General features: G+C 47.3%; 1 protein-coding gene across 1 annotated transcript; it reads left to right on the forward strand.

Moving 5' to 3' along the window:
- Positions 1 to 3,578: 3,578 nt before the first annotated feature.
- LOC308049842 (gametocyte-specific factor 1-like) lies at positions 3,579 to 13,474 on the forward strand (the record flags this gene model as incomplete). Its single annotated transcript, XM_080359712.1, has 8 exons — positions 3,579 to 3,600; positions 6,915 to 7,012; positions 8,704 to 8,830; positions 10,200 to 10,286; positions 10,959 to 11,019; positions 11,958 to 12,046; positions 12,928 to 13,026; positions 13,431 to 13,474. The coding sequence occupies 8 exons, from the start codon at positions 3,579 to 3,581 to the stop codon at positions 13,472 to 13,474; spliced, it is 627 nt and encodes a 208-aa protein (XP_080215838.1).
- Positions 13,475 to 15,027: the final 1,553 nt, after the last annotated feature.

Genomic DNA, 15,027 nt, shown 5'->3' on the forward strand with positions numbered 1-15,027 from the left:
CTGATAAGGATGGATGCACGTCCCGTGAGAGGGGCAACGAGAAGTAGTGAACTGAAACTGACCAACTAAGTATTCCATCCCATTCACATGATATTTCATATAAAAGTGGGAGATCATGACAATCTCATCCCTTTTTCCTTATGGCCAACATTAGGAGAGGACCTTGTGAGTCATCCCTGCGAACTGAGGCCTAGTGACAGACTGAATCCAGCTCCGATTGGCTGCGTAATCCAGTCCAGGACTTCCGGGTGCCAGCCCTCCATCTGCCAGAGCGGTTGCTGGGACTTTCAAGATTGGTTTTGTGTGTTTTGTATTATTTTCTCTATTTTTATTAGTAGCATTAGTTAAACATTTTTAATTTTTCCAGCTCTCTTCTCTCGGTCCTTCTTTCCCTCCCAGTCGTCTGTCCATAGTGGGAAAGGGGGAGAGGGACGGGTTAGAGAGGGAAAGGGAGGAATAGGGGGTTAACAATATATCTGCCATGGTTTATTGTCACCCTGCAATCAAACCTTAACAATATGCAATAATTGTGTGAAGATAAGCAACTCAAGAGTGTCCAGACATTGGAGTACTTGTGGTGGATGATCCCCAGCGCTGTTAATAAAGAATGACTTCTTATCAATACAATTTACTTTGCTGTTGAGTTTCTTTGTTTCAGCTGTCTCTTTTTGCCCTGGAAAAAGGGGGACTGTAGGGAGACACCAAGACCATGCTGCAATGGAAAACACATCTCTTCTTCCAGTCACTCACCTTTCCTTCCCTCATCCCTGAAAGGCAGCAGGTATCACCAGGGCAGGGATCCCCTCACTGAGCAGAGCATGTCTGTGCCCCTGGGGAGCTCAGGAACCCCATAACCAGCACATCTCCACACACATCCACGCTCTCCCGGCCTGTGTGTCCCACTCCACAGCCGCACAGGCAGGTCTGGGACCTGCTCTTGGACACAGCCCACGCAAGCCAGCGCTCGATCGGATGCTGCGCTCTAACCGCTGGGCTGCACCCCCGTCTTGTAGCCAGAGGGACTTGAGTTTGCAGAATCCAAGTCCCTGCATCATTAGCCATCTGCTTTGATAAAGTATCTCTCTGCTGATTTCTTCACCCACTGAACATTTACATTTTGGTTGCAGAACGATGCAATCATGAGGCAGACAATTGGTTAACCATAAGTATTGGACAATAAAATCATCACCACCACGACCAACAACAACAAAAATCGCTAAAGACACAAACAACAAATTCACTAGAGGCACAAATGACAACAAAATCACTAAAGGTACTGAAAAAGGTTATTAGGAAGGTGCTGGAGAGGGACTCGAACTCTCGTGGGTTACTCTGAGCAGTATTTATTGTAGAAGATTTGCAGCAACAGCAGGGTTGGATCACCTCCTCAGAGAGTGACAATCATACAGCCATACAGCTAGCCATTATATAGGGTTCTAACAGTTATTATGCAACTAAGCAAAATTTATCACTGTCTATCACTGTCGATGTCTTCAGGTTCCTTACATCCCAGTGGTCTGCAGGTTTCACTTTTTCCTTCATGTTCCACTTTGGCAAGTACTGAACTAAAAGTCCTCGGGTTGCAGGGCTAGCTTTGAAGTTCTACCTGTCTCATTTGTTATCCATAGTTCATCAATCTAGTACAGAAATCAGCAAACCTAAGAATAGCATTTATCAATGTCTAAGGGTACAAAGCAAGCATAAGGTAACCACACTCGTGGTTCTGGGCAAGGGCTATACAGGAGACAAGCTGAGACTTGCAGCCTTAGCAGCACAGCTTATAACACTGATATAGTCCTAAAATCCTAATTCCCTATTTTCCTACAAGAGGTACCTTTATCAAATTACTGTTTTCTTGTTTTTCTCCATTTTTTTTTCCTTTTTTCTCTCTTTTTTCTATTTTTTTGAAAGTTAGCAAAGACCCAATGCACTGGTGTTCCCCCAAGAGGTAGACAAATCCACACATCTCTCTTCGGTCACAATTATCGATACAACACATTCCGGAATAGACTAGCTCACCTATAGCACTGCTGTCACCACACGTCTTATGTAGGTAGTATCCAAACCAAACTAAATGTTTTAAAAAGTGCCTTATCTCTATTGATGGCATCTCACCTGCATTCCAGGCTGGTCCAAGGATCTGTGGTCCCTTCCAGGAATTCCCTGGTGCCAGCGTAATGTTCCAGAGATCCTGGGATCCATGGAAGGTTAGGCAGATTGGCCATCCTGGATCGCCAGGAAATTATACTGAAAAGTTGGCAAAAAGACTCCTTAACACTGTTTTGAAAGCGCCAAACAGCAGCAGTTTTATTGCAGCACATCAGACGCAATTTCCCTCCTCTGTTCCCTATTGGTTGGTACTTCAGGGTTTACAGACTACCCTGACACACACAATACCCTTCCCCTTATCAATCTATTTAAAATATGGATTCCTGGTAATTTGGCTACCCTTCCCCCTAAATTGACTTGTAAATACAGGTATCAGTATGCATACAAGTATCAGTATATATTTCCAGAAGAAACTTTGTTTTATATTAAGGATTCATAGTCCGATGTCTCTCGGTCCTGTGACAGGTCCTCAGTTATGTAAAAACAACAGTTCTTTGTTAAATGTTCCTTACAATGGTTTTAAACTAAAAGAGGGAGATTCAGGCTGGCCATGAGGAAGGAATTGTTGTCCCTGAGGGTGGTGAGAGCCTGGCCCAGGTTGGCCAGAGAGGTGGTAGCTGAACCATCCCTGGAGACATCCCAGGCCAGGCTGGACGGGGCTCTGAGCACCCTGAGCTGGTGAATCACAGAATCCCAGAATGTCAGGGGTTGAAGGGTCCTGGAAAGCTCATCCAGTGCAATCCCCCCATGGAGCAGGAACACCCAGCTGAGGTTACACAGGAAGGTGTCCAGGCGGGTTGGAATGTCTGCACAGAAGGAGACTCCACAACCCCCCTGGGCAGCCTGGGCCAGGCTCTGACACCCTCACCGGGAACAAGTTGCTTCTCATCTTTCAGTGGAACCTCCTGTGTTCCAGTTTGCATCCATTGCCCCTTGTCCTGTCCCTGGTTGTCACCAGCAGAGCCTGGCTCCATCCTCCTGACACTGCCCCTTTCCATATTGATCCCCAGCAATGAGTCCCCCCTCAGTGTCCTCTTGTCCAGCTCCAGAGCCCCAGCTCCCTCAGCCTTTCCTCACACGGGAGATGCTCCACTCCCTGCAGCATCTTGGTGGCTGCGCTGGACTCTCTGCAGCAGTTCCCTGTCCTGCTGGAACTGAGGGGCCACAGCTGGACATGATGAAGATATCCCTGAGGAGTTGGGAAAAGTCCCTTCAACCCAAACCACTCCATGCTCAGTTTATCCTGCAGGGACGGGGCTCCGGGCCCGCACAAGATGGCGCCCGTGGCGTTGCCCCGGCAACAGCTGCGGGGCGAGCGGCGGCTCAGGGGGCGGGGCGCTTGGCAGGAAACGGCCGCGGGGGCGCTGAGGGGCGCGGGCCCTGCGCTGTGAGGGCGGACCCGCCTCAGACCGGCCCTGTCCGAGCCTTGTCCGAATCCTTTCCGAGCCCTTTCCGAGTCCTCGTCCGCCATGGAGCTGGAGGATGACTTCGGTGAGGCTCGGGGTGCGATGTCGCGGGAGGAAGGGGGAAGAAGAAAGGCGGCCGCCTGCAGCGGGTCTGTCTCCATCCCCGTGTGCCTCAAGAAAGCTCCAGCGGGTTTCTGGTTATTTGAACCGGGCCAGTGTTTTAGGTGGTTACCACAGCAGTTGTGGGGATGGGGTCTGGCTTTTAGGAAGTATCAGAACGAAGCAGCCGAGTGTTCCGAGTGTTCGTCCCGCCCGGGGCCGGCGCCTCAGCCGCCCCGCGCCCCCGGGCTGTGCGGGTTTGTGTCCCCATGGAGCGCGGCCGGGGCCGCTCGCAGTCGCACTTGGCCTTGCTGTGGTGTCTGGGAGGCTTTGCACATTGCAGCCTTGTGTTAACTGCATCTCTTGGCTTATTTTTGTGTTTGCTGGTTTATAGACTGTGGCGACGGCTTTCCTCTTGCTCTGCCGCTCATTTCTGTTGCCTTTTATTGATAACACGCTTGGTCTTGAAATAAATAACTTAATAACTTAATAACTTAACGCTTTTTCTATAGATAAACAACATTTAATCCAATTCCTTGTATTCCTTAAACACGTGTTCATTAGAGCATAAGCAAAACAGCGCTGGGTGCGCGGGGATTCGCTCCGCCCAACACGCACCCCTTTAAACAATAAGAGCTGTGCTTAAATACAGTAAGGTATCACATATTCATAATGACCCCAGGAATGCCTCTACATATTCATAACCTTTCCCCGCTTCTGATTAAAATGAGTCTCAGAGAGCCATTTCCATAGACCCTCCCCTGTTGTGCCTGCGTAGTGCCACTTGGTGAATTTGAGGAGGGGTCTTTGGATGAAGCTCCTTCAGCTTCGTCACAGTGAATGTTGTACCTTAGGCTCATTATGCTGAATTGACTGGGACCCAAGCTGCCAAGTCGATTGAGACCAGACTGGCGCCCCCTTTTGCTGTAAATCTTCGTTATCTTGTCTCCTCAAGTTTACAGCTAGGTGCAGTAAAACTTCTTATCTTGGCATTCGATGGGGTTCTGTTCTTCTTAACATAAAGCTCTAAATTAAGCATTTATTGTGTGACTAAGCCTTAAAGTGTTAGTTAGTAGGCACCCATTATAAGTTTTAGTTAACCCTTAAAATGTTAGTTCCCTCTGTCAATATAACTTCATATAGAAGTTTCATGGAGCTTAACCACCTTTTCCTTTCTCCAGGTTCAGAGTCCGTGCCTCATTTGGTTATATCTGTAAACATTAAACATCTTAGCACGAATCACAACTGTATTTTTCGCAGTCTGATCTTGTCTTGAGTCAGCTCAGAGAGAGGAAACCCCTCTGAATCTTCTGCGATGGCTGAACCAGTCCAAAGCTTGTCAATCCTTCTTAATAATGAAGAATTCTCTAGTTTTTGGCTGTTCAAATGGCCTGAGCTGGCTAATGGAGGTGAGAGGTGCTCATAGAGCTGACAGCTCTGAACAGCTGAGATGAAAGAAGGATGAAGTCTGTCCTTCCTTCCGTCCTTCCTTCTTAGTGGTTCACAGCATGAAGCTGTGACTTGTGGAGCAACATCTCAACTAACCGTCAGCCACTGGGTTCATATCTGTCCCCAACGTGGCCATTGGGACAACTGAGCAGCACTGGATGGGTGAGAGAAGGGGGTGTGATGGCAGGAGAGAGGCCGAACAGCAGCAGCGGGTATGTACCCTGTTTCCCTGAAAATAAGGCAATTTTTTGCTCCAAAAGGTGCTTACTTTTTTTCGACGTATAGCTGCGTGGACACTATTTAAATTGACTTTTTAATGAACTGTAACTAGGGCTTATTTTTGGAGCAGGGCTTATATTTCGAGCGTCCTCAAAAATCCTGAGAAATCATGCTAGGGCTTATTTTCAGGGAAACAGGGTATCTCGACCTGGCTGTTGAGCACCATTGCATGGGTAAGAGAAGGGGGTGTGATGGCAGGAGAGAGGCTGAACGGCAGCAGCTGGTACTGAGATCTCTTTAAGCTGCTGTGTAATCTAATCCTAAATGCACTAAAAGCTGCTGCAAAAAGATTGGCAGAGCAGAAAGGGTGGGAAAAGCCCGGCTGGCTCCCTATGTACTGTAGGGAACGATCACCCTGCCAATATAACAGGCTCAGGCAGGATCTCTCAGTAAAGCAAATTTTATTAACGATTTTGCCAGACCAGGTGTTCTACGTAATGGTGGCACATGAAACAGGGCAAAAAGCCGCTGCTTGTATCCCCCCCAAATCCCAGCTGCAAATTCCCTCCCTGTAGCCCTCTGGCTGGGTATTGCAGGGTTTGCAGACTATCCGACAGTTCCCAGGTGTCCTGCCTCAGTTTACCTGTCCCACTACTCTAATTCCAACCACCCCCTCCCAGTATTTATTTACTTCCATTTTAGGTGTTGCAAACCTTCCCCCAGCTTAACTTCTAACCACAGGAATCAATTTGCATTCCTTAATTAGCTCTAAGAGGCTTTGTTTTACATTCAGGGTCTGGTTGCCGGATGTATCTCAGTCTTTATCAGGTTTCAAATGGACAGTTGCAAAACCAACATTCCTCCTTCAATGGCTCCTTACGTGTACCCCACAAACAGACCCACAGGCAGCAGAGACCAGTGTCTCCTTCTGCCTCACTGAGAATATGGAAATGTGGGGTTTTTATATATATATTAACATTTATAGGTAAAATATATTAAAATATAGATGAATAAGAGTTTATATAATGTCTGCATGCACTCATGCTGCTCCAGGGTTCAGGTGGTTTAGCCAGTTTAGTAACTCCTCAGCTCTTAAATAATTGCATGACTTATGAAAAATTTCACTTCGAAGTCACTGTGGCGGACACGCTGAATTGCCTGGTGTTCTTTGTCCAGAAAAACCAGCTGTTGATCAAAAACAGTCTTGGTTCAGACTGAGGATGCTCCTGAGGGCACTGGTGGGTGTGTGCTCGTCCCACTGATTCTCCTCTGGGATGGCTGGTAAAGCTCTGCTGTCCTCGTTCGCTCGGAGGGAGCGTGGTGACCTACTGAACACAGCAACGTAAAGAGTTATTATGCTCAGTGCTGCTGGCTGTTCTCTGTTTTCACCAACATCCCAGTCACTGCAAACTTCAAAATGAATTTGTTTGGTTATGCAAAACGTGTACCAGCCTTATTGAATGGTTTCAAAATAAGAACAACTGGTTTAACTTCCTAAGATCACAGCCCTGATGTGGTGGTGAGGTGGGTTTTTTTCCAGCTTTGCTGTGCTGCTGATGCTTGATCTTGTCTCTTAATTCATTTGTTCGTTATTTTTTTTTTCCCTCTCTCTCTGTTCTTCCATTCTACTAGATGCTTTGGATCCAGAGCGATTAATACAGTGTCCATATAATAAGTATCATCAAATACGAGCCTGTCGGTTCCCCTACCACCTTGTGAAGTGTCGGAAGGTAAGCGGGACTGCAGGACAAGGCACCGAACGGGAGGAATTCTGTGCATGTAAATGACATGCACGTTCTCATTCTTGTTGCATTTTCTGTCTGGAGCAAGTTCCTGACAAATAGCCTTGTTTGGCCTTTATTTCATACCACTTTTTTATTTGTTTAGTAATAGCTTCAAGTACATATTCATTCACCCAAGACTAATTTGACCCTGTTGAAAGGAGATAGATTGTTCATGGTAGGTCAGGGAGGAAATTCTGGTCTCTTCCAGCAGCTCACACAAGTTCATATACATTTTTTTTTTCCTTTTGAAGTTGAAAAGATAACTCAGTCTGAGTTATGAGCATCCATTCTTGCTCATGTTGTGATGCTGCAATTCATTCTTGAAGTGCTGGAAATGCAACTGCATAGCAGGGTTTGGGTTTGTTGTTTTTATGGCGGGGCGGGAGGGTCAGTGTTGGTTGGTTGGTTTTGTTTGTTTGGTGGTGGTGTTGTTTTTTCTCCTATATAACTGTTTAATGTACATTTGGCAGAAACTGCACATCCTGAGCTCAGCACATATGAGAGAGGTTTGTTTCTTTTCCCCTCTCCATCTTTTATCTTTCCAGTATATGAGGGGCTGAAATTTTCCTTGTTGACCCTCTGCAATTTTTGGCGAGAATGAGCTGGGTGAACAATGTTGGCAAGTAAACTTTTAACTATGTTGGTTTTGTCCTTAACTTGCATAACTGATGACCAGACAGTTTTGGCAAGTTTACCTGGTTAGGAGGGTGAGGTGAGCGATCAGACACAGTTGGTGTCTGTAAGTAATTAGCAGAAGGTTTTGAGGATTATCATCTGATCTATCTGAAGACGCCACTGCGTAATTATTCGCAGTGGCAAGCACCTAGGCAGAGATTATCCTTTTCGCGTGGTGGTTTGTTGAATTCCCTTTGCATTCCCTTTGCATAAAATCCACTTAAACGCTTCCTCCTGCGTCGGCTTCCCATCGCTTTGTGCAGCAGTCGTGTATCAGTGGTGGAGGAGCCGCTGCCTCGAGCAGCATCTGTACGAGGCATTTCTGCCTCGGGTGCCAATCTGGTCCCTGACCAGCGGAGCCGCGTCAGCCAGAACCAGGTCAGCACTGGGACAGTGGTAAATTGTGCCTTTCCCAGTAAATGCTGCATCATTTGCAGCGGGCCAACTATTAATAATTTACCGTAGCGACAGCTGAGCGCTGCCAGTGGAACCTGTGCGATCAAGTTTTACTTGAACAGTAAACCTGAAGTACCAAAGCCTGCAGGTGGAATGCTACCAACACCCTCGCCGTTTCGAAAGGTTTAAGGAATTTCTCTGCCTTCGTGCCTGTTTTTAAAATATCTCCATCGTTTGGATTTGCCTAACATCTCTCTCCTGTTGTGTTTAAAATAGTTTCATCTGTGATTTAAACCATGCAGCCGTATTGCCAGCGTAGGGAGTTTAGCTGAGGGCATATTTCATTTCAGCCGGCTCGTTTCTCACTGAATTGTGATTTAAAGAACAGTAACTTTTATTTCCTTTGTGTTTTTAGTAAGTGTCTGAACAATGTATTGCCATTTTTTGTTTACTTTTTATTTAAAGCAACATCAGAAATATCCTTGGATTTTTTTCTTCTATGGATTAGCAAAACGTAAGTGAACTTGAGAGATATAGCACATGATTTTTGGTTTTCCCTTCTCTAGAGCTATCCTGAAGTTGCAAAGGAATTGGCCACATGCCCCTTCAACGCTCGCCATCTGGTTCCTCAGGCTGACCTCAGCGATCACATAAAGAAGTGCAATGACAAAGGGTTCATTGAGCAAGACATAGGTAAGAGAACCACCCGTGCTCTGAGATGTTTGTTCATCCTGGGGACTGAGGTCTCCTGTTGGTAAGTATTGCTCATAGAACAAACAAAAAGTGAGAGTCAAATTATTGCCTGTAGTTTTGTGTGACACAGCAGCTTTCGGAAAACTTGAGTCCTGCTTTGATTCACTGGGTAGGTTCATGTGAATATTGCAGGTGCTCCTGGAAAGCCTTGTAGTTATTTGGTTACCAGGCTTATTGAATAAAAAGGTTGTACTCTAGATGGTGCACACTGAAGTTCCTCCAGCAGGAGCTGGGATGCTTTGATGACCAGAAGGACAGGCTCTTCTTTTTGTAGAGCTGATCTCCCTTTGGGGCTTGACCACTGGTGCCATGGGGAGAGTTGGTTTCTGCCAAACACGTGTCTAAGCTCTGGGAACCCGTACAGCTCTTCTCCTCCTGGGCAACCTGAGCACGTCTCTCCCACCAAGAGATAGGGCAGCTCCTCTTCCAGGGTGCTCTGCTGCTGAACTTGCTTCATCTGCCATACAATTCAGATTTCAGTCTCCTACCCAATGAGACAAAGTGAAGGGGCTGCCCCAAACCCCCAAAATATTTAGGAAGGTATCCTGTACTACGTAGTGTCTTCTCCACCCCCTGTGGTGGCTCTTTATTGCCACGCTGCAGAGCAAAGAGATGGTTTTCTCTCTTCTGTAGAGTTGCACCAGGGCTGGCAGCAATGCCTGCGTCCGTGTGAGCAGGTTTCCTCTAAACTCAAGCATTCCTGCCACAGAGTTCCAGGGGGCAGAGTCTTCTGTTCATTGAAAAAGATGAACTCAAAGTTGCTCAGTTTCAGATCAGTATCTGGCTCCTGGGTGTACTTAATGTGCCTGCATCGTGTGGGGTTTCCTCTAAAGCCAAGAGCTGTTTTGCAGCTTGATCCAAAGCACTTAAAGCACCTCCCTTATGAGGAAAGGCTGAGGAAGCTGGGACTCTTGAGCCTGCAGAAGAGGAGACTGAGGGGTGATTCATTCATGGGGGTCAATATGGAAAGGGGCAGTGTCAGGAGGATGGAGCCAGGCTCTTCTGGTGACCACCAGTGACAGGACAAGGGGCAATGGGTACAAACTGGAACACAGGAGGTTCCACTTAAATGTGAGAAGCAACTTGTTCCTGGTGAGGGTGGCAGAGCCTGGCCCAGGCTGCCCAGGGGGGTTGTGGAGTCTCCTTCTGTGCAGACATTCCAACCCGCCTGGACACCTTCCTGTGTAACCTCATCTGGGTGTTCCTGCTCCATGGGGGGATTGCACTGGGTGATCTAACATTCTGTGATTCTGTAATGCTTCTGAAGTGGAATTTACTGCTAATCACTGCGTTTTCTCTCTTCCTGAAGTGAATGAGTCCTCTGGCTCCCAGAGAGAGCAGATGAACACTGTGAGCACATGGCAGGCACCTCCCTGCGACGAAGACTGGGAAACAGGTGAGGAACTTCTCCATCTGCCACACTGCTGCCTTCTCCCTGGTCCTGTCCTTCAACTCCACTGGGACAGGGTGAGTCCGGGGATGCTGTTCACGGAGGTCTCACTTGTAGGACACCTTGTGTATGCTCATTCCTGAAAAAACAGATCTCTGCCCCCAGCGGGCTATTTTTGATATAGAGGACTATTCAACATGCCTGTCATAACTGACATGGAAGCATATCATAGAATGTCCTGAGTTGGAAGGGACCCACAGGATCATGGAGTCCAACTCCTGTCCCTGCACAGGACACCCCACAGGTCACCCCGTGTGTCTGAGGATGTTGTCCAATCTCTTGTTGAACACTGTCAGGTTGGGCCTTGACACCTCCCTGGGGAGCCTGTTCAGTGTCCAGCACCTCTGGGTGAAGAACCTTTTCCTCATGTCCCACTGACCCTCCCTGGCTCATCTTCTGCCATTCCCTGCTATATATTCCTAAACACCTGCCCCTTTCCATATAGGCTTTTGTCCTTTATGTGCAATGATGACAATGTTTATGTTCCTCAGTTAATGACAGTGAAGATGACACATTCATCATTAGATCAACTTGTAATCATGTGCAAATATGACACAATCTGATGGTGGTTGCTGGAGTTTCTTAGTTCGGAGCCACAACATCTGTTTCCTTTTGCAGAGTCGCTGGAACAGTCAGATCCTCCTTTCATTTGGGGCATGACCAATTCTGGCATAAACAGGTAACGAGTGCGAGTTTGATTCTTTACAACAGTGTTTTGTGTAGAGGAATGTTGCAGCCTCCTCCCAGCCTGGATGGCCGGACACAGGCTGACTTTGCTGCTGTGCAAACTCTGGGAGGAGTGGGTGCGGATGAACAGAGAACGTTCTTAGGATGCTGGTTTTGTGTCACTCATTTTCGGATATAACTGACCCGTGCAAGAGAAAGAAGCATTCAGGAGCGCAGATACTGCATGTGGCAGGGTGCCCTTCCTGACCGTGGCCTGCGTTCAACTCCTGCTGGATATCTGGCCAATGTACAGGGGAGAAATGTGCTGAGCCTTTGTGCTGGCTTTGGAAATGTGGCCAGGAACCTTCATCTGGAGCCTTTTCAAACAGTCGCTGAGCTTCTCTGGTCAGCAAGCAGTCCCTTGTGACCTCCAGTCACCTTAGACTGTGCTGTTGTTGGGGCCCTATGTGAGCAGAAATCCCCTCCTCTTGCCCTTTGCAAAGCATAAACGCAGTTTGGGGTTGGGGGAGCGAGGAGCTTAATGGCCATCGGTGAACTGAATGGAGCTGTCTTGACAGGTTGCACTGATCCGACAGTGGATCATGGTTGCAGGCTGTGCACGAGATCTGGTGACAAAACCAGAGTTGCCACAGCGTGTTTTAGGGTCTGTCTAAGCCCATATGCAGTGGCCGTCCTGCACCTGACAGCTCTGCAGTTCTGTATGGGCTCAGACATGATAAACCTCTCCTTCCACAGCAAGACATCTGATTTCACTTTTTACACTTTTTGGAAAACTTTCTAGTGTTTAGAGCGTACGTCGCTCTTCTAAGCACCACCACCTCCAAGTGGCAAAGTACCATCCCCTTGTGTCCCTGCTCCCCTCCATGCTATAACAAAATGCATAAATTTGAGCAAGTGCATTTGTCAGGAGAAATAACTAAAGTCTTTCAGTTCCAGTGCCACCTTTGAAAAAAAGAACTGCTTGCCTTCGAAAGTCCGTGCCCCTGGGTCCTTCCCGTACTCTGCATCATGGAAAGGCTGTAAGTACTAGATGTGTGGCATTGGCACTGTGACTTCTGAAGGTGGTGGCAGCTGCTGACACCTCTGGCTGCAGCGTTGCTTCATGGCCACCACTGCATGGACCAGAGGAGTGGTGTATAACACCTGCCTCCTTGAGAGCGCCTTCTGAGGGCATCTGATGCTTGGATCATACTCTGTATCCTTTCTTTGAAGCATCCTCTGTATTCTTTATTTCATATTCTTTACAGTGGTCTGACTTACACAGCCCCACACCCACATAGAATCAGGAAATGTCTTGAGTTGGAGAGACCCACAGGATCCTGGATTCCAACCCCTGTCCCTGCACAGGACACCCCACAGGTCACCCCGTGTGTCTGAGGACGTTGTCCAGTCTCTTCTTGAACACTGTCAGGTTGGGGCCGTGACACCTCCCTGGGGAGCCTGTTCAGTGTCCAGCACCTCTGGGTGAAGAACCTTTTCCTCATGTCCCACTGACCCTCCCTGGCTCATCTTCTGCCGTTCCCTGGGCTCTGTCACTGTCACAGAGCAGAGCTCACCCTGCCCCTCCTGCTCCTGCTGAACCTGCAGCCCATGAGCTCTGCCCTCAGTCTGCTCTGCTCCAGCTGAGCAAACCCAGGGACTGCAGCCGCTCCTCACACGGCTTCCCCTCCAAACCTTCACCAACTTTGTAGCCTCCTCTTGGACACTCTCCAGTAGCTTTATATCTTTTTTATGCCGTGGCACCCAGACCTGCACACAGTGCTCTAGGTGAGGCTGCTCCAGTGCAGGGTAGAGCCACTTTGTCTCTCTAAACAAGTCCTCCACACCGCCCTCACTAACCCCTTTCACCTCCATGTACCCACCCCCCCACTTAACCAAATTATTTCCTTGCTTTGTGCAGCTCTGCTCACCGTCAGACACAGCCAGCTCAGAGCAGGGCTGAACTGGGCCTGCTTAAACCTGCACTACTGCGGAAAAAACGATCAGGCTACATCTGGAGGTGGGAGGGAGGGAGGGAGCTGCTTCTGCTGAAGTGCCTGATGCTGAAATCACAGACTGTTCTTTGCCGTTAACAGCAAAGCAAAAACTTAAAGGTGCTTTGAGGAATGACTGTCTTGTTTGGCAGTTGGAGCAACTAAACCCAGTACTTCCTGGGCTTTGCAGTCAGGGCTTCTGCACAGTTGTGTAAGTGCCATAGGGTCAGGTTGAATTTGCCAAACCGAACTGAAATGTCAGTTGTTGAGAAGTGTTGTTGCCAAGTGCTACATCAGCATAGGTCACTCTTGCTTGAGGCAGTGGAGGAAATTCTTGTGTTTTTCTCCATCTCGTGCTAAAAATGTGTCTTGTCCTTTTCAGAGTTTGGAGTGTGAGTGTCTCTTCTCCCCGATGTTCGTTCCCTCCCAGGACTCAGTGACTCTGTTCCCAAGACCATAGACCTCCTGCAATGAGCAGATATTCCCTGGACCTAATGGCAGGACTCTGTTGCTGCATGACATGTTTTTGCAAAACTTGAGTTTTAAAAACTACCCTTGGTTGCCAAGTCTTTCTCCCAAGCACTTGTTTCACAAATTAACCTAATCTTCATTTGGTGAGCGTTGTTACTGTTATTGAGTAAATGGGCTGATCAATTTATGCAACGCCAACTTGGAAATCCTCACTCCTTGGACAGGAATTGGCAAGTCAGGTCAGGTCACTTCTTAAATGGCAGCACTGATGATCTGCAAAGTTGTTTGTTTGCTCCAGTGATCTGGGCAGGCAGAGCTCTTTTGAAGTTGGTATCAGTTTTAAGTGGCAGGCGTGGAGAAGGGGGGTGATTTTAAGTAGAGGAGGTGGGGTCTGATTAGGTTCCTAATTATAGAAGCGATAGTGGGGAGCAGAACAGCATGAGGTCGCATGTATCACTAAAATCTTGTCCCTTAGCACGTGCGTTTGCAAAAGAGGCCCCTTCAGAGTTTGTACTTAAGATGTTTTGTGCTAATTAAACAAAGGGTTGCAATTATACCTAGGGATTGCAGTGCTCTGTAAAATGGCAGATTTATGTGAATTCAGGCCTTGGTGTGGTATGAACTATTATAGTCCCGTTTCAGCAAAGGTCAGGAACCAAATACCAGAGGAATTTTTCTAGGAATTTGAACCCTGCACCTACAAAGCAGCACTACATATTCCCGCTTTCAGGTATAATTATAGGGTGTCTGGAGCGATTTCTGTGGGACTTTTACGGGATGCTTGTGAGAACATTTGGTTGTTTGCTGGGGAGGCGCAGAAAATGTTCACTGGGGTGAGCTGTGCTCACAACATCTGTAGCTGGTGAACGCACATTTGAGGGCCTGTTAGTGCCTGGAGAGCGTAAAGTAAATTCTGAGGGTTTCTCTGGTGCGTAAAGCAGCTGAGACTTCCTACTGCATAATGTTTAATTAATATCATCTGGATCAGCCAAAACTAGAAGTATTTCTATGCACATTTACATTTTGCTTTTGATCTTGTCGGTGTCTGCGTTTATGCACATAGGGTATGTAAAGTGGACAGTTTGGGTTTCAAACTACATTTGTCATCTGTAGAGGCTTCTGTCTCCTTCCTAGAAAACGTCCCGATCGCACCTTTGCAGCTTCAAACCTGAACCCCTGTCATGTGGGTGCCTGGTGCTTTGAGCCATATGGTAACGAGGAATCCTCTGTGAATTCACTGCAATACATAGAATGCCACACAGGTGAAGTTTAAAGGATGTACTTAAGTATTTGTGTAGTTTCCAGCAGAGTTTTATAGTTTTCTAACACTTAAAATATGTTTGAGAGCTCTAATGTAACTTTGTTGTGGAGGTGTGGGGAGGTAGGAATGCTCCTAATCACAAAAAATACACATTTGGGACTGTGTAGATGTTTGGATCAAGCGGTATGTTTCTGAAAAGGGGTGCAAAGTACAAACAGGATCTAAATGTACAAACACAAAACACTTAAGAAACCAGGTATGGTGTTTGTCTAGAAAGAATTTAATGCCTTTCACG

The sequence above is a fragment of the Nesoenas mayeri genome (assembly GCF_963082525.1).
Source record: "Nesoenas mayeri genome assembly, chromosome: 26".
Lineage (NCBI taxonomy): Eukaryota > Metazoa > Chordata > Aves > Columbiformes > Columbidae > Nesoenas > Nesoenas mayeri.